At 36.1% G+C, this 20,586-nt stretch overlaps 1 protein-coding gene across 7 annotated transcripts in view; it reads left to right on the top strand.

Annotated features, from left to right (window-relative positions):
• The window catches only part of PLCZ1 (phospholipase C zeta 1), a 45,543-nt gene that overhangs the window by 8,930 nt on the left and 16,027 nt on the right, over nt 1-20,586 (top strand). For 6 of the 7 annotated variants that reach the window (XR_015697681.1, XR_015697680.1, XR_015697682.1 and 3 more), the window contains 5 exons: nt 9,463-9,664; nt 15,189-15,333; nt 15,824-15,976; nt 16,254-16,475; nt 17,264-17,420. Coding sequence is in view for 4 of the 7 variants with exons in the window: in XM_087722827.1 (XP_087578953.1) it covers nt 9,463-9,664; nt 15,189-15,333; nt 15,824-15,976; nt 16,254-16,475; nt 17,264-17,420 (879 nt within the window). In the remaining 3 variants the exon portion in view is untranslated. Of the gene's footprint in view, nt 1-644; nt 676-9,462; nt 9,665-15,188; nt 15,334-15,823; nt 15,977-16,253; nt 16,476-17,263; nt 17,421-20,586 lie in introns of those variants that run through there. The other variant, XM_087722830.1, reaches the window with a different exon arrangement.

Raw genomic sequence — 20,586 nt, forward strand, 5'->3', positions numbered from 1 at the left:
GTTAAAAAGATTCACAAAGTAATCTTCGATAAATTTATAAAAATAATATGACTTTATGGAAATATATGTAGCTAAAATAGCATTATCAAATACAACCAAGAGCTCCAAAAAGGTGCAGATGTTAAAACACTAATTATGAATTCTGTTAAAGACTTGAAAGAATAAGATTATTTTAGAGAAATTAAGGTCCTCTGTAGTTCGTCTCAGATTTCCCTCCTAACAATCTGGAGAGGAAAATTTATTTGAAATAATAAATCTTTCCGAACTTTGATTAATAATATTTATTAGAAGGCGGCGGCAGTGGCTGCTTTAAGCGCTGCCTTGTCTCGCAGCCGGGGCCGCTCCGGGCCGCCGGCCACTGGCACGCGCTCCTGCGAGAGCCTCTGTGTAGTGCCGGGAGGCCGCGGAGAAGCTTCGCTCCGCTTCTCACCCAGCCTTCCCCCAGAGGCGATCCGGGACTTCCAGCGGCGGAGCCTGGAGAAGCAGGCCGGGGCAGCGGGCGGGCGGCAGCATCGGGGCGGCAGGGCACTTTGCATCGTGGGAGCTGCCAAGCGCCTTTGCTGCAGACCCGGGTGCTTGGCTGCTCTCACGATGCAAATTCCCCCCCCCCGGCCGAGGCCGACCGCTGCCCTGCTGAGCTGCTTCGCAGAAGGATGCCCAGCTGAGCCTCACCAGGTATAAACCTCACCACACATCACTGAACAACAGGGTATCTGTAGCAATGATCACAGGCTTCAAAATAATGGAAATAATTAAGAGACTAAAACTTTATCTTTTTTATGTGCCTGCAATGTTTGTGACATGCTTTAAAACAGGGGCAGACATTGATCACCTAATTGGTTTTGCCATTTTTAGATTGTAGCTACGAATGTCCATGATAGATAATATGATGGAAAAACCATCTTCCATGTTTTTATATTCTTTCAAATGCAGGGGGCTAGAAGCCTGCTTTTGGGAGTCACCTTGTTTCTGATAATTGTTTTGCTAGTAGATGTCTTTATTAATATGGGAATAAACCCTCACATTTAAAAGAATAAAATAAATGCGTATCAGAAAGGAGTAATATTTGTATAGCATGTTTCTGTCCTGTAGTGTCAAAATTGAAGATATATAAAAATTAAAAGATTTAGGGAAGGATGAAAACAGTTGAAATACTAAAAATAAAGGATTTACATTTTAATTTTCTAGATACTGTAATCCTTGCAAGTTTAAGGATAGCCAAATCCTCCATTTGTCTAGTCTGAGTATGTTAAAAGTAATTAGTGTACTTGGCCTTAATCCCTATAGTTTTCTAACTCTAATTATATTTAGCTCATATACATTGCTTAAAAATATTTTACAGTATTTCCGAATGTGTATGTTAAGTCATAAAGTGTTAAATCAGAAATACAGACCATCTGTCTTGAAATTATGATTGCCTTGTGTGATACTAATGCTAATGCAGATCATAGTCTGGAAAGATTTTTGTCTGACTCTTACCATATTTTTCGGAATACAAGACACACCGGAGTATAATACGCACCAAGGTTTTGAAGAGGCAAATTAAAAAAATAAGTATGTAGGTAGATAGAGAGATAGAGAGGGGGAGAAAATTACATGCATAGCCTTATGGAGGCTTATAGAATGCTGCTGGGGGCGGGGGGGGGGCAAAAAACGGGCCGATTTTTGCTCATTTCTGCCCTCCCCAGCTCCCAGGAGCTCTCTGAAAGCCTCCATAAGGGTATGCATGGCCATTTTTGGTGAAGGGGCAGGGCTTCAGGAGACAAAAGATGCTGTATTCGGTGTATAAGATGCACTCAGATTTTCAGCCTCTTTTTGTGAAAAAAAAGGTGCGTTTTATACTCCGAAAAATATGGTAGGTGTTAGACTCCATTCATTAACAGTTATTATTCCAAAATTAATTTTCTTACCTATATATGAAAATGAAATTGTTTCTGTCCATTTTACTATACATTTCATGTCACACTATTTAGTTGTGGATATTGCATTTTAAAAAACTCAGTTGTGAAGAAAATAAAAAGACAGCCCTCATAGACCAATGCTATACACCAATATACAATATACCTATATACTACATGTTTACACATACAAAGAAAAGATAGAAGGAATACTTACTTATGCATTTTGGGTATTACATGGAAATGTTGCAAGGAGAATAGAAATGAATTATTCACACTAGTCAGAAAGAGAATTAATGGTTGTGTCCTCATTTCTGTACCTGATATACTACATTAAAAAATCAAGTTGCAGATAAGATAGTGATGGCTGATTGCGTGCCATTCACACATACAACAAAATTAAAGCTTGAGTATTTCAGGCTGTCTGTCCAATGGGCAAAGCTTCAATATCAGTGTTTCTCTGACCACAAACTTCCTAACTGTGTAATAACTAATTAATAAAAACACATGGAGTATTTCTTTGCTCTCTAACTGATATTAATCTCTGGGTTGTTTTTTCTTAAACACGTTGAACTCCAAAACATGTTTAAACACAATATGTTTGGATTTTGGTTTGCTTCTTTGTTTTCAAAGTTCTCTATGAATGTCATCTAATCCTTTGTTACCAGCTATCAAAGGAGCAGGTTTACTGTATTTTTTGGTATTTCCCACAGTGTGGGCCAGTTCATCTCTTTCTCACAGAAGAGAGGGGTGCTTTTATGGAGATAGAGAGGAGGAGGCAACATCATGTATACTGTACTGAGTTCCTATACAATATGCATAAGGTAAATCTAATAAATACATAAATTGTGGTTGGAAGATATAGTAGTTTATGGACAATTTCAAATCAAGGAGCCACATTAGGAAATGAAAGAAAGGAATCTTTAGCTGCACTTGGACTGAGATTTATGCATATTGTTACACCTTTCATAACACATGTGCTGTATTAATTTATAAACTTACTGATTAATGATTATACAAGAGAGAAAAAGAGTAGGAATTAAATGAAATAAAATAAAGTAAGATGGAATTGAATGGAGTAGCGTTCATCCAGAAACACTGAATAATCTCTTATTGGCTCTGAAAGTATAAATAACAGCTGTAATTAGTTTACCATTCTGAATACCATAGAGCACTTAGAGAAAACAGGACTAGTCTCACTTATATAATCCTACTTACCTAGAGACTGGAGTATTACACTATGTGTCTGTCATGCCATGTAGAAAATAATATGAAACATTTAACTACTAATGAATATGGCCATTAGCACTTAGACCTAATTGGACTATCATCCATCTCCCTCCCTCCCTCCCTCTCTCTCTCTCTGGCATCAGGAAGGGCATCTGGCTAGTAAACGCTCAGCTCTATCCACTTGCCCCAACTATACTCTGAATTAAGGGATTACTGGGTTGTAAACAAGGAAGTTAAGTATAACAGTGTATGAGCGATAGGAGGCGGGCCTGACATCGTGACAGTATGATGTGTGATCTTGAAGCTCCAAGATCATTGTCAATATCGCTGCCACTGGATGGTCCTTTTGGACCTAAATCGTCCCGTAGAGACAGTGATAGAGAAGGGCACTTGCTGCTGATCCCAGGGACATTGCAAAGTCCATAGTAGATCCAGGAGAAGCCCCTTTTCCAGAGACAGAGAAGCAACCATTAAAGCTGCTGAAAGTTGGGACAGCTCCAGAACAGAAGGAAAGCTGGAGAGAAAGTGTGTCGAATTGGTGAGATAATTTTAATTATTAGATGAGAGAACACCCTAAAAGATGAAAAGTAAAGTTAAAATTGAAGACAGAAGAGGTCAAGCGGAGAGATTAAGCCTGAGTCAAACTTAGTGCGTTATTTTTCTTTAATCCTTTTAATGCTGGAATTTTTACAAATACTTCTTATTTTTTAAACTGGACTGGTTTTTTTCTTTTATTTTTCCTTTTTTAATATTATTGTTTAAGACTTTTTTCTTTTTCTTTTTTCAACGCTCTATTGCATTTTATTTTTATTTTTTTTATTTTTTTTCCTTAAGTTTGGAATATAAAGAGGGAAGTAAAAGTAGAGGAAAAGAACTAACACTGTCACTTGGAGGCTTGGAAACATTGTTTTTCTTTTCTTTCTTTGAATATTTGATAATCTGGTGCAAAGTAAGAGCTGGTGTTACATTTCAAGGACTCTGAGCTTATTTATTGAAAACGATAGCGGGATGAGCATGGATTGTTTATACAGGTGCTCCTCTGGGGTACTATCAGTAGTTAATAGCAGTAGACTTATATACCGCTTCATAGGCCTTTCAGGCCTCTCTAAGCGGTTTACAGAGAGTCAGCATATTGCCCCCAACAATCTGGGTCCTCATTTTACCCACCTCGGAAGGATGGAAGGCTGAGTCAACCCTGAGCCGGTGAGATTTGAACTGCTGACCTGCTGATCTAGCAGTAGCCTGCAGTGCTGCATTTAACCACTGCGCCACCTTGGCTCTTGTTGGACTGGAGTGAAAAGAAAGATTGAAGTTATAAGAAAGAAGATTGCAATGAACTTGGAAAGAGAACTGTTTGGAATTTAATTTAAAAAAAGCCTTGGATTCTATATAGTGGCAATGTTTACCACCTGGAGGAAAAGATCAATACAGATGATGTTGCAGCAGGAAAAAGAAAAGGAAGTGACATTGCAGATGATTATGCAAGAAATTAAAAAAATACAAGTAAGAACAGAGAATATTGAAAAGAGAGCAGTGAATATTGAACAAAGAACAGGAAAAACAGATGAAAAATTAAGAATATCCACCAAATGATAATGAAATATGAGGACAGATTTCAAAAAATTGAAGAAAAAGATGAACCAAGAGATAAGAAAATTGGAGATATTGACAGCAGATTGAGCCTGATTGAAAAAGACAAGTGTGGAATATTGGAATGGGAGATTGATTGATCAGAATTTTACCTCAGATTCCAAAATATAGAAGAAGAAGAGGGAGAAAATTTGGCAGAAGTAATGTTAGAAATTCTGGCAGGAGCTTTGGTGATAACCAAAGGGAAGATGATGGAAGGAACAGGGGAGGGTTTTGAGCCTTTACAAGATAATGCAGTGAAAAACAAGTTGCCAAGAGAAGTCCATATAAGATCTACCAAGAAAGCAATTAGAACACAAATACTACAAATGGCAAGAGAGAAAAGATTGTACTACTATTGGATGGATACAGGATAATGTAATGAAATGCTATAATAGAAATTAATTTAAATTATTTAAATTTAGAAAATAAATGATTAACAATGATAATAATGTATACATATATACTAGATTGATAGTATGAGATTTTATATGAATTGTAAGTGAGAACTATGGAGAGGATGCACAAAAGTTTTGTAACCAAAAATAAAATTTTTATACAGAATATAATATAAAGTTGTACTATTACTGGATGGTTTTAGGATGATGTGATGAAATGCCATAATATAAATTTATTCCAAATTTAGAATATGTCACATAAAATGAAGTAATAATAGTTATAGTCAAATAAATGTTTAACAATAATAATAATTGTATACATACATACATACCTACATACATACATACATACATACATACATATATCAGATTGATAATATGAGATTCTCTATAAATTGTAAGTGAAGACTATGGTGAGGAAGCACAAAAGTTTTGTAACCAATCGACACACTGTATGTAACTGGAAGATGGTTCTATGTTTTATGTTTGTCTGTTTGTTTATTTAAAAATCAAAATCAAAAAAATAGTGTGTGAGCTTGTTTGTATATGTAGGCTGTGAGTTTAGCTTAACTCCTAGTAACGTCATGGACATGTCCACATAGGTTTCTTGAATGACTTTGTGATTGCTGTCTTCCATACATTCCAGAAAATACTCCTTGAAACTTCCCATATTTGCTGTTCTGTAGCTTAGAAAAACATGTAAAAATCATTGAAGTGCATCACAGTGCAAAAAAGCTACTGTAACCTTCCATCACTGCATGGCACTTTTATGAGAAAAAATGCCTCAGCAATTAATTTTGCTAAATTAAATGCTAAAATTGCTGAATTATTCTCATGGCTAAATAGCATGAAAGTCCATTTGCCAGGAGTGACTTATTGTATAATAGCTGTTTTGCCAGGGATTTCTCAAGTGAAGATTTTTATTTTAAAGTCCTCTGTTCAGAAAGAATTTGTGAACAGAAATTTAATGTAAACTCGATAAATCTTGCAAGTCATCTTAAGAGGAAAATATATTACGTTATAAGCCTACAAGCACACAGATACATTATTTATTTATATATTTTTGATTTTATTTATAGGCTCCAAAGGTGGGGAGAGAAAATATATATTTTGAATTTTTTGGTATTAGATAATAAAGATTATATATTAGCTTACATAGTGGCTGTTTTAAGTACAGTATCCCATAATTGCACGTGATCACATGTGAGTTGCCTTTTGCATCTGGATGAGTATGCAAAGGGAGCCAAAATGGATTCTGAAGAGGAGCATACTTGTGAAAGATAATAAGCAAGCCAGTCTCCTCTGATCTGGCGGTTACAAGAATTAAACTGTCCTCTTGCCTTAAACATCTGAAACAGTCTTTAATTGCTGTTTGCCTTCATAACCTTTGCATTTGAAAGTAGTATATTTAATCATGTTGTCTTCTTAGCTTCTTAGCACTTAGCAACAGCAGCATCAAATTTGTATAGTAGAGACCTGCTGGAACAGTAATAACAGCATGCTTGTGGAGCATGGCAGTATAAGATGCAGTAGATAAAAAACAGACCATACGCTGTATATATGTTCTGCTTGCAGCTTTGGAATAGAAGGGTGAGAGATAATATATTGTCTTCAGGAGTGTAGCCTATGATCTGTTTAACGTTTTGAAGTAAGTAGGTATGTCTAACAATGAATGCAGTCATTTAATTAGTTGCAGCTTACTTGTCTTAGGGGCTTAGTTGTGGGAAAGTGTCCCTCCTTGAAAAATACAGTTACTCTCTTCCTAAAGAACTTATAGCCTAAGAAAGTGAGCCTTGGAAATAATTGGGATCAAAAAGGAAGAATAAAAGTAAAGTATGCTTTGGGTGGAAATAAAGCCAGTCATGCACTTCATACCCTTAAGATCTTGTTTTATTTGCTTTTTGCATCTTTTTAAAGAATTCATTTTTATATCCTGAATCTCGTAAGTCCCAAATGCAAGATTAAATATATGAAACATATAAATAGAAGCATGTTATACACATTTTTTTAAAAAAAGTTCAATAGATAAAGTTATGTGATCCATGATAATTTTTCTTATAAAGAAAGGAAAATATTAATATCCTACTTAAACAGATTTATTTGTCAATCAGTCCTATTAACAGAAAATGTATTTTATTTGTTTGCTCTTTTGCAGTATTACATGATATTAGTGTGACTCAGGGACGTGCAGTCAGGGGAGGCAGGGCCTCACCACTGTCATCATGAAAAGAAAAAAAAAATGTAAAAGGAAAAAGGCTAAGGTAGTTACTGCCAGAGTCACAGTGGATGACTCTGCTTAGTGCTTAACTGTTTAAAAAAGCCTCTAAAAAGTGCCATCTGCAGGATGAGGCAGGAGAACCATGTGCCTCATTTAGTCTATCTTTATGATCACTCGAGCAGAGTTAAGCAAGGGTTAAAAGGCGAAAAATTCCTTATGTAGATGAGGCACGTGGTTCTCTCGCCTCCTCCTGTAGAGGGCACTTTTTTAGAGGCTTTTTTTAAACAGTTAAGCAGAGTCATCTATTGGAGGCTCTGGCAGCAGCTAACCCAGCCTGACCAGCAGCTCTTGCCTTTTTCCTTTTATATTTTTTACATTTTCATCATGGCAGACAAGAGGAGAGTTGAAATCCTCTGTGAAACAGCTGGAAAAGGTATGTGGGTCAGAGGGAGGGAGGAATTCAAAATTATTGTAATTTGTAAGTAATTATAATTTGTATTATTGTAAGTAATGTGTGTGTCTGCCTCTGCTGGCACGTGGGCTGGCACTTTATTTTTTATTTCTTAAAGCCCTGCTGCTGCGTCCGTCATAGAGCGAGACGCATCCTGCCTGTATGGTGGACACTGTGGCAGAGCTTTGGCGTGGCTTTCTGAAAGCCCTGCCGAAGCCTCGATGCTGGCAGACATAGGGTGGCTTTTGCCTGCTTGCCTCACCGGCCATGAACCTCACTGCACATCACTGGTGTGACTAGAAGTCCTTTCTTGTGTAGAATAAATATTTCTTCTATGAAACCTCAAATTTAACCCTGATCCTGGGAGACATCTATACATGCATAGAGATGGGGCAGAGTCTCTCTGCCAGAGTCACTTTGTAGAGTGAAATGGGCCCAAAATAAATTTAATAAATAAATAAACAGATATGGCACATACTTATATTGCATTGGTTTTATATTGCAGGAATATTATGTGATAGAAAGGAAACAAAACAATCATAATGGTGCTTAACTGACTTAGTTTCGAAGGAAGTCTTTGAACAAGTTTGAGATTTGCTATTTCCTGAGGAAAAAAAAATTAAAGAGATTTGGGTGTCAAATACAGATTGGGTGTTAAAATATCCAATGACTTTAGGAAATAAAATCCTTTAGATAAAGAACAATAATTGGGGGAAATAAGAGCTGCAGCATTGCTTTAGAATCAGAGGACAGAAGTCAGTTATGGACAGGAGTTTAAATTTCATTATGTTTGTAAAATAATTTAAGATGGATGAAATTTAAGACTACAATTCCTAGTTGATTCTTACTGAACTATTTTTGAGACAAAATATTAATAGACATGCTCTCTGACTTGGGGATTAGCAAAATTGTACCTCCAGTCCACAGAATCAAGTGCATCCATGGATGCATCCATTTCCTCACAACCTCACTAAATTAAAAGAGGTAGAAATCTCATAAGATCATGGTATCTTTTGTCATTTTGACAGTTTCAGAAGACACCTTGCAAGATGATGGTGCTTTATTTTGTTGGGCATCTAACTTATTGTATGACAGTCCATACAATGGTGCCCAGGTGAAAATTCTGAAAGGCTCCGGGCATAGTATTAAGTCTTATATGTAGAAACAATATGACAATTTATTGGTTTACAGTATATACTAAATATACACACAAGTATGCCGTATAGTATGTTGGCTAATATCAAATGTAGTTTGTGATCTGACTGATAATATTGCATCTATCTGAACAGCAAACACTATTCTGAGAGAATTTCATTTATAGGATGTTAAGCATAACCTGAATAACTGTAGCAAGATAAAGATACTGTGCATCAGCCAAATCCCATGAAAGATATAACTCAATTACTGAGTTGATTAAGTTATATGAGCATATAAAATACATGTCATATGTGATTCATTTTCTTTCAATTCCTCATCACTGAGTGCAAGAACAGTTTAGATTTTCACATGTGATCTGACACTCCATGTTACATTAATATACGTATTTAGTGTGGAATATTTTCAGTTTGTGCTTAATTTTTTTGTGTTCATGCTGGATATATATATGTGTGTGTGTGTTTATAATGTTCTGGCTTTCAGCAAAGAGAAATAAAGAGATGACAATTGAAGGATTTATAAGATATGTGACCTCTGAGGACTGCGCGATATTTAAAAGTGAGCACAGAACTGTTTACCAGGATATGTCCCGTCCGCTATGTGAATACTTCATTTCATCCTCACATAACACCTACCTCCTATCTGATCAGCTAATAGGGTCGAGTCATCTGTGGGGCTATGCAAGGTATTTGTAACCATTTTGAATCATTCGTTTAATATAATAAGTAGTTCAGTAGAACAGCTTCTTCTGTTTTCCTGAATCTCATTAAATTAAAACATTGTTAAAAACCCACTGAAAACCACAAACAGAAAGCAAAGTAGCTAAGCTATAATTCAATATGACAGATAAATATTTTAGTGTTGCTATCAAGTTTTGATTTAAGGAGAAGAATATACATTTTCAAAATATAAATATACCAAGGAAACCCATATAGCCTGTGCAAAGGCATGCTAGAGTAAAATGTCTACTTTGCATAAATAGTCCACTGCATGATTTACAACTTCATTTAGTCATATATATAATTCAGAGTTTCGTAAGATTTGCGAGAGTTTCTAAGATTTGCTAGAGCTATTTTGAGGCAGACCATTAAACATAATGAACAATAAGCATCAGAGAATAAAGGAGTATGAGAACTTATAGTACTTTAGGGTTTCTCATTAGAGAACTAGAATTGTACTATGTTTTGTGCTATGCTTTCTCAGTTCCAGGAGTTCTTTAATTTATATGGATCAATCCTGTGCAGAGAAGGAAGGACTGAGGAACAGATCGCAGAAGATTAGCAGCAAGATGGAAGAACAAGCACATTGAAAACGTAGAATTTTTAGGAGCCAGTGCTGTGTATAAGGTTTAAGAAACATGTGTTAATAATTGAGACAGACCTCCCAAGCATACTAGTTTCTTGGTCCTGGGAACAATATGTCCTGGGAACAATATGTACAGAACATTTTTTCGCTTAAGAGGGAGAAAAAATAATAATTGAGCCTAGCTGAACCTATATGGATGCATTCATCTCATTTTCTTGGCAAAACTATAGAAGTTGCTTGCCATCTATTCTTATGCTAGCCTAGAACTTTTGCATTGAGATTTTAGGACAGTTTCTTCTGCAAATATTGATCAAGTCTATCAATGCTTAGTTTTCTAAGGTAAGGTATTATTGACCTTCTGCAGTGTCCACTTGTGTATGATGAAACACATGCATACCATCAAAAGTTAAAAAATAACTAGCAAGAGTGGTGGTGGTGCAGTGATTAGAATGCATTACTGCACACTAATTCTGCTGACTGCGGGCTGCCAGTAGTTGGGCAGTTTAAATCTCACTGGCTGAAGGTTGACTCAGCCTTTCCTCCTTCCGAGGTCAATAAAATGAGGACCCAGATTGTTGTGGGCAATATGCTGTCATGTAAATCACTTACAGAGGGCTGTAGAGCTCTGTGGAGCGGTATAGAAGTCTAGATGCTGCTGCCATTGCTAATATAAGGGGTTTAAAGGAGGACAGGAAAACTAAAGATATGAGTCAGATAACCAGTTGTGTAAAACTATTTAAACATTGTCAAAGATTCTGTAAGAGAGTAGGAATATATTTGTAGTAGCCCAAGATAAATCATGTTTTCGGCCTGCACATGGAGCTCATATTTAAGTGATTGTTCCTTAGGACTCTCGCAGTTATTGCTATTGAGCTGCATTTCACCTAATCTGTGTATCTATATTTTACAATAGAATAGTTAATTGTTTCTGGATGGTTCCTGGTGGAGTTTAAGAAGTTGGGTACAGAGAAGAAAGGCAAACTCGAGAACCTGCTTTGGAATCAGTTGTGACTTCTAATAATCCTGCTGCTAATAAACTGTTTCTACTTTGTCTCCTCTGAAAAAAGCTAACATAATAAATGTTTGTGCCCTAGCCCTGAGTGGTACTACCTTGACTGTATAGGGCTTCCTGCTATGTCTATCTTTAAAACAACTTTCGTTAAACCATGTATCTTATTTAATAGGGTTCTGTCAGACAAAACGAGTGACCAAAGAATGCTAATAGTAGTTTACCAGTAAAGTTCAATAGAGAGGTAAAAAAGACAAATGAACAGATAATCTCTATTTTGAAGGATTACATACTCAATTGTGAAGGGTGAAAAGTTTTATCTCCTGAATAGCAGCTGAGTGCAAGAGTTATGCCTTGAAACCTATTGATTTCTCATTCTGAATATTCGAGTGACACCCCCCTCACCCCGTTGACTTTCTTAGTTGAGAAGACTTAGCTGAGGAAGTAGATACAATAGAAAGAAGAAATAACCATTTAATATTATTTTTCTTAATGTGAAGGGAAACTAAAGTTTAATACAATTGATCATGTGCCTTGGACTTCAGAAAAGTGGATTTCAATAAATTCAGAGCAAGTTGAACAGATTCCATTTCAGAAAAAGCTAATGTAAAAAATAAATATGAGCTAGTTGTCAAGCACCCAAATTTTGATCATGTGGCCATGAGGATCAGTGGTAGTTGCCAATGTATTTACTACCAGTTTGGGTGCACACGAAACACTTCTGTGCATACGCAGAAGCATCAAGGTGGGTGGACGGATCCTCCTGCCACCGCTACTACTGATTCACCCGATCTGGGCCAAACTGGGAGCAACCCACCTCTGATGGGGATGCTGCAACAGTTGTAAGTGTGAAAACGATCGTACATCCATTTTTTCAGTGCCTTTGTAACTTGAACAGTCCCTAAACAAATGGTTTTAAAAGTTTTAGTTGTAAAACCAAAAGTGATACTGTCATTCAATTGGAAGAAGGAGGGCCTTGGAGTCAATTTATTGGCAGTGCCTGTGACAACTGATATTTTACAACTGGTTTCCTGGCACTGAAAGGCTTGAGATCCCATCACCTTTTGGGGAATGTTTTATGATGGCCATGTGGGATGTTTTCCTTTAATGTCTAACTGAAGATAGCCATGAGAATGTATGTTTATTCGACTCTCAGGGCAGTTGTTAAAGGAAACATCTTCACAGTTGTGTATTGGCTAGAATATGCATTCTAACGAAGAGGAGGAGTCACTATTACTTTAATTGTACTTGCATTGCCTAAAGGGATTCAGATGTTGCTTTGCCTTTAACGGCTTCCATTCTTCTTAATTAAAGGTTCCTTTTGAAACAATCCATTTCAAGAGTCTTCACTTTCCTAAGTTATGAGAGGAGCCCTTACAGATTACCTATACAATTTACACAAAATGCTAATTAGAATTCTGAAAACAAAAAAGACCATATGTAAGAAAGGGGACATGTTACTAAGGAAGAATAGATACTGATAGAGGAAAATAAATAGGCTCCTTTTCAAAATTTTTTAAAAAAACTAAACTGTTTAGTGAAAATGACAATACAAAGACCTCTTTACTCTGAATGAGTAGAAGGCCATGAATTACATTGTAGAATTCTGAAATAATTTGCTGATGTGTGGTAGAATCATGTATTCTCTTTGACAAATGGTGAAATGCCAGGCAATTAGAAAATGCTATCTACTGTATGTATTGTATGTACTGTATTCGAAAAATGGGAAAAGTAGATATAATGAACTAGACTCGTTAGTCTGATACCAAAGAGCAGATCATATAGGACCACCCGTATCTTGAAATAATATGTATTTAACAGAAGGCAATATATATTTATCAAGAACACATCTTGTCAGGCTAACGTCTCATTTTTAATTAGATGTCTTGTTTAGTAGACTGTGAGAATACCATAGACATAGTATATATTGATATATGGTAAAGTACTCCATGTAATAAAAACTTTGAACTGAATGGAATTGTAATAAAATTTTGAAGCTGGTTCAAAAATTGTATTCAAGTGTTGTGCAAAGACTCTTATCAAATTGGAATCAAATATTATAACTCTTCCATTCAAATTACATACAATTGAGTGGGACAATTGTTATCCTAGAAAACAAAAAATAATTTAAAATAGTATTGATTGGTTGGAGAAATGGGCTGAAAATAACAAAATGATATTAAACCTAGACAACTGCAAAGTCAAATCTATAGTTAATAGGTATTAAATAATAATAATTGTGAATTTGATCTTGGAGTAATAATTAATTGCTAAATGAGTATTTATGCAGGCTCAGGTGTCATTCCAGACAAAACTGACTAAGCAGTGTGATATGTCTATAAAAAAGGCGACACACTTGAATACTCTGTCAGTTTCTGGGCAATTTGTTTTCAATAAGATGCAGATAAACTGGAAAAGATTCACAGATTGATAGGGCTAGAAAGAACTGGGAATATTTAGCCTCTTGGAAATAGGGGGAATACAAGTGCACTCTACAAATACCTCAAAATAGTTTCTGAAGTCGGAACCTATTTTCAAACATTTTAGAGTTCTGAAAATGGAATAATGGGTTTGTTAAGATAGGCAAATTCTACTTGAATGTTAGAAAAAACTTATTTCCAGTAAGAACAATTCAAGGGTGGACCAAAGTAACTACACAAGTGGTACACTTTTCCCCGGATATGTACAAATTAAGTGAAGATAATCCCTGTCTGGGATATTTTAATTGGGTTTCTGTACTATTCAGGGGATGGATTCACTAACAAAACTAGCAAAATCATTGTCTATTAGAATAATGGTTTACAATTCTAAAGCTATATTTGATTACGTGAAAAATTAAAATTAAAGCCAAAATTGGTAAATATTCAATATGTGGAGTTCCCATTTGCCTTTTAAAGTATTCCAGGAAATGATGCTATGTAATGAGTTTTGAAGTTGTTGGGATTTTAAAACCCTTTGAAATTAATGGGACCAAGTTTTACATCCTTTCTTTGGGGTACAAATCTTAATACTCTTACCCTTCAGGGGCTCACAGTGCAATAGTCTTTTCCTAATGGCAATTCATAGTTTACGTTCCAGAAGCTGTGGAAGCACAATTTGCATAGTATACTACAGCAGTTGTGCTACAACATTAACTTTTGGGAATACTGTTGGATAGCCCACTGTGCATTTTTTTCAGATAAATACTTGCCTTAGAAACTCAACTTCTTTCCTGAGGATTTTTCTGAGTGAACTAGTCAAGTTAAAATAAAGGATCTACAAATAACATCCTTTACATTTTTCTTATACGTGAAGTTCTTAGCACACTATTGTAGCCAGACAACTTTTTAATCATCTGTGGTGCTTTTGTTATAAGTGTATTCTAAGAGTATTTTTCAACCACAACTTTCCATGGTAATAACCCTATAATGTGCTATTTCAAAATGACTGAAATCATGTACTGTAGCATGAGAACCTTAAAATATATTTTCTACGGAGCAACATCTCTGGCTGTAACCAAAAATAGAGTAACAAAATTTCATGAAACAAATTTAATTTGGGTTATATAGCTGGACCAGGCACTGAGGATTTTCCTTTGGACCAGATACTGAGTATTTCCTCACAACTGCAGCTGGAGAAAGCTGGCACTGTCATAACAAACTTTAATGACAATGTTGAATGAGGAACTCTGTTTATTTTAAATGACCCAAACCTACATATTACAATTCCTTGTGAGGGAAAAATGTCCATGTTTTGGTAGAATTTGAAATGGAAGTTTTTTATACACGTTCCCACAGTTATGTTAGAGGACATCAATTCTATTAGCTTTGAACCAGACTAAGAATGCCAGCAAATTATTTTCATTTTTAGTTTCTCAGTAGCAAATATATGACTCCTTTTCTATTTTTTTAAAAAGTGCTCTGATGAAAGGATGCCGGTGCCTGGAAATTGATTGCTGGGATGGACCCAATAACGATCCTGTCGTTTATCATGGATATACATTAACAAACAAAATTAGCTTTATGACCGTCATCCAAGTGATCGACAAGTATGCCTTTGTGGTAGGTACATGTGTGACAGATGTTTTAATATACTCTTAATTAAAATTACCCACATGCCTTCAGAGTTTTGATGGATGATGAGAATTCAGCAGCATAAAACAAAAGGCACCTACCACATGGACCATGAAACAATCTGTTGGGCAGAAACTTTTCCTCTTAAAAATGAGTAGAACCAAATAAAAGCTCTGTTCCAACCCATGTCTGCAACTGCAGTGGAAAAGAATAGATGAAAGAGGAGGGAATGTATGGTCTCTTCAGCACCAAGATGGTTTTGGTCCTTTCACTAGTGGAGACAACCATACAGAAAAGAAAGTAAGCCCTTTACAGAAACAGCACTATGAGCTATTTACTTGGGACCACTTTAAAATGCCATAGTATTTTCTTGTGTCTTAATGAAAATATCTGTAATTGCAATATTGCTTATTTTAGTTGTATGTATTTCCTGTTTGTGTAATTAAGGAGGTTAATAATTTTGAAATTGCATTTTCAGGTCTCTGATTATCCTCTGATATTGTCTCTGGAGAATCATTGTAGTCCTAAACAACAGGAAGTTATGGTGGATTATCTAAAAAGTATTCTGCGTGACCAGCTGGTTACATTTACAATAGATAACACCATACCAACTGAATTACCTTCTCCTGAGGTAACATTAAAAAAAATATATATGTTACTGTTACATATAGGGACTTTTCCATCTTTTATTCTGGATGCGATTGGACTGCTGCAGGCAGACCAGGTGTGCAATTTGTGGGTCCTCCCAGACTCAAAACTCTTGTTTGAGGAACAGGTGGAAGTATTTTGAAGGGGAGATGGATACCTTTGTACTATATATTTCAATGGTGTTGTTAAAATTAAAATTAAATCCCACATGTTAATGGCGAGTCTTATTAACCTATTATGATATTGACTTATTTTTATAGGCACTAAAATTTAAAATTATGATAAAAAATAAAAAAATTGGAACACTTGAAGAAACACTTGAAAGGAAAGATAAGGACAGTCATGGTCAAACAGGAGAATTTGAAGAGGAGGAAACAAGTGACGAAGAGTCAAATAATGAGCTAAAGCACACTAAAGAATCTCTGGTTAAGAAAAGACAAGCACTTTGGAAACGTGCAGCTCCCCCCAGTAAGAAACAAAAAGTATGTATGTGAAATTAAATTTTCAAAGAAAAATAGACCTTTCTTGGTTCGCATTTGAAAATCTTTTTTGATCCTCAAAGGTTAGGAAAGTTCTCAAAGGAAGATATTTGGTCTTCAAAGTCGGTTTGTATGATGGATGTGCAGTTATAAACCTCACATTAGTATTTATCTCAAGCAGGTTTGCTATTTTTCATTTACCAGAAGTAATGCAATTTTGCTTTCTTAGGGCTATGGACAGAAAAATGTATGAAAAAGAACTTGAAGTTCAAGAAATGTTAGAAAATGCCTGTGTTATTGCTTAAGTGATGAACTTTAAGGAATGTACTATTTTGAATTCCAGATTCAGAACTTACTCTCTTCTGCACATCTGCTATCTTTTCTGTTCAAGCCAGGCTGCCTCTTATATTTACATTTATAAGGATTCTTTTAGTTTTTATCTAGTTTTGTATAAATATCTCAGTAAACATTAGTTATGATTAATTGTGCTTCTTAAATCATTTAAAGCTACAGCAATATAATTGTAACTGAGTCAAGATTTTTTGTGTTGGAATGGATTGAGAGTATGATACGGAAAGTTGAATTCAAATAAATCCAATTTCACAATATAATCTTCTGTGGTGTTACAAGCTAAAGTCTATTGTAGGGTGGGGGGTGCTATAGGAATAGAAGTATTTTTTTTTCTCCTTAAGGATTGTCAACCAAAATTATCTGATATCCTTGTATAAATGTTGATAGGATGGTAAAAAGATAATTAAATCATTCTTCACTTGTTATCTCATTACTTATAGATAAGGAAAATAAAGATTGCCTTGGCACTGTCGGCACTTGTAATATATACCAAATCTCAGAAATTTACAAGCTTTGAAGATTCAAGAAAAAATCAGCGTTTTTATGAAAATAATTCAATTGGTGAAGCAAAAGCCAGAAAGCTGGCAAAACTGAAAGGTAATTTTTGGCATTCAGACTAATAAAATAGATGGTGTTGGTGTTTTCTCTTGCTTAGGCATCAGAATAAATAAGATGCTTTATTAAACAATTTGCCCAGGGCTGGGAGGATATGAAATGTTTCTAGTCTCCATTTAGTTCTCACCATAAGTTCTGTGTTGGAGATTTGCTTCATGGTACCTACAGTAATTGGCTGCTACAGTTTGTCTCTACTGAAATATGAAAAGAAAGAAGTAAATGAGTGTTTTTTGCCCTTTTATACTCATTTAAAATAATTAAACATAAGTTATTAGTGCACAACTAATGTGATGCACTGAACAATACACTGAACATTGGGTTCTTTCAGCCCAATTCAAGGTGGGAATAATTCAGATATGGAAATTGTCTTGTCTTATGCCTCTTTCTGTGCCTAGTCCCTTATCCACTTTTTATATCTAAAAAACAGGTTATTATCACCTGCCTGCTCCTAATCCTGCCTAAAGTGCTTCTAAATTCACATTGAGAATATTTAAATTTAGGTTTTCTACTGATCTAAAACCAAAGCATTGGGCATGTAATAAAGTTAAGACTTCACATGATATGATAGATGCTTTGTTTTATTTGACCTGTTTCTACTGTTTCCATAATAGAATGCTGATACAGATGAGGAATGCAGTATGTTGTGAGCACTGCCTCACATTTTGGTACTTTTAAAAAACATATTAAATGGGGCTTTTTATTTTGTGGGAAAACCATCATAGGATTCTAAACCAGGATGTGCTCCTTACTGAAGTAGTATCATCCCTGGCCAAATTGTTTTCTGTTGTTGTAAAGTTGCTTGCATGGTATAGCACCCACTGAGGCAAATAGCAATGTCAGAGAGCTACAGTAGGAGCTATGAGACTATGCTTTGGACTGAAAGCAAGTTGTTAGTTGCTTCTTCTTCAAATAAACATGACTATATATAATTATATATACATATAGTCTAAAGATTCCAGCATGAGGAATGTCTCCTATTGATTTGGTGACCCATATATTTTGGTTATGGTAACCTCATGAAGGGATCATACTGTAATCAATTAGAAATATCTAATAAGTAAAACATGTATTTGAGATTAATAAAATGTCTTCTTTTTACTGAATATATTATATTTCTTCAGGCAATGTGTGTTTATACACAGGTGTAGAGGTAGATATGCCTTTAAGTTTAAGTTGATTAGGGGCTTCGAGGGGAGGGGCTGCCGCCGTCGGGAGCTAAGTAAAGCTCCTGCCAGGACTCTGGTTCGTATATCTTATAAGATCTATAGATATCTCCCCTTTCTGGCAGAAAGGGGCAGGGAGAAGGTCAGTCGTTAGGATCTCTTTGTAATTCATAGCTTTTTTTTTGCTGTGAATGGAGAAGAGGTTCAACATTAGCTGAGCCTTTACTCCGGCCAGTTTTCCGCGCTGCTTTTTTTTGCAGCCTAGGCAGATTGCCTCCCCCCCAGGACAAAACTAAGCTATTTAAAAGCCAATTCGGGCGGGGAACATTCCCGAGGAACTTTCTCTATTACTATTTAAAATACCAGCTTCAATCTCGCAAAAGGCTCCCTTTCTTCTTTTTTTAACTGCGTCACAAGATGGCGATCTCGTAGCTTTTGTGCTTGATCTGACGCAGCTAGCTGACCCTACCCTCCTGAAGGCTTCTCCGTACTAATTGCTAAAAGATTATCTGAGGGGAGCACAGACTTTGATTTTTGGCTCGCTGGATTGCTTGTCTTTTATTTTTATTCTGGAATGGCTCCCAAACTTAAACAGAAGCGCCTCCTTAATAATATATCTCCAAAAACTGCCAGGAAGTCGCTACCCTCGCCTCCTACACCCTCCACGGGAGATTTGCTAACACAAGAATTCCTTCTTAAAACGCTTAATGATTTCAGACAGGAGATTAATCAACTGATTTCGGATTTATCTGATGAATTTGATGCTAAAATTGCTCAGGCAAAGCAGGATATAATCGGAGTAATAACAGTAATGACAGATTATATTGCTGAAACGGAGGACAAATTGGAACTTTTGGAAGAAAGTAACCTTAATCTGATATCAAAAATTCAAAAGTTAGAACAGGAAATTGAATCTGCACAAAAAGAACTTGTCAAATTAAATTATAACAAGTCTGCCTTTGCTATACGTGTTAGAGGGCTGCGTGAAAACCAACAGGAGAATCTGAAACAGACATTCTTTGAGGCTTTCAGCCGCTTGGTCGGAAGTCCGGGACTTAACTTTGATTGGCAGATTCAAAGAATTTACCGCCAGAATTCCTGGGTAGCAAAACAGCGACAGCTTCCGAGGGACATAATAATATACTTTACTACAAGGGAATCTAGAAATGAGATAACACAGAGGCTCTACGGAAAGAGGTTGAGAATTGACGGGGACGACTTGATTGTTTTTAAGGAGATACCATTTCAAATGTTAAGAACAAGGAGACAGTATGCTTTCTTAACCGAAGAACTCAGAAACTCTCAGATTTCATATAGATGGGAAGTCCCAGCTGGTATTACAGTTACATTTGGCGACCAAAAACACCGCATTAACTCTGTCTGTGAAGCCCGAAAATTTTACTACGAGACCCTGAAGGCGGGACTTCCTGATTCATCCGGATCTGGGGAGAGACAGGGAGAAGGAGAAGACAAACAGCGAGACACGTGGCTACAAGGTGGAGCGTGTTGCTTTTCTCTTCCGGAAGGGCAGAAGACTAAAGAATAAAGACTAGCGATGTTTTTAAAGCTTTATGATTTCCGTCTGGGATAAAATGGAGAAGTGGCATATCGATGATGAGACATGGAGACTGAAAGAAGCGTTGCTGATTGGGGACATATATTGTACAGAAATTTTGTTTGAACTCTAACTTTAATTGTGCATGAACTATTCTTTTAGGTGAAGAGAGCGGAAATTGTGATCTTTTTGAGTTGCGGTTTGGGACAAACGGAGTTGGGAGGTGCGTGGGAGAGGGAAGGGCAGCGAAAGTTTAATTAGATTACATGGGGCTAGAACGTAAGCTGATGTTTGTTTGAGTTGCTATATCAATATAAGGTTAAGAAAGTTTGGTCGGAGAATCTTCAGGAAAGTGGAGTAAATATGGGAGGAGCAACGAATATGGATAAAATACTTATGTGGATATGGATAAAGGCAGGGTGGAAGGTAA

The sequence above is a fragment of the Thamnophis sirtalis genome, unplaced genomic scaffold (genome assembly GCF_051295495.1).
Source record: "Thamnophis sirtalis isolate CommonGarterSnake01/CBP01778 unplaced genomic scaffold, rThaSir2_p1.2 scaffold_9, whole genome shotgun sequence".
In the NCBI taxonomy this organism is placed as follows: domain Eukaryota; kingdom Metazoa; phylum Chordata; class Lepidosauria; order Squamata; family Natricidae; genus Thamnophis; species Thamnophis sirtalis.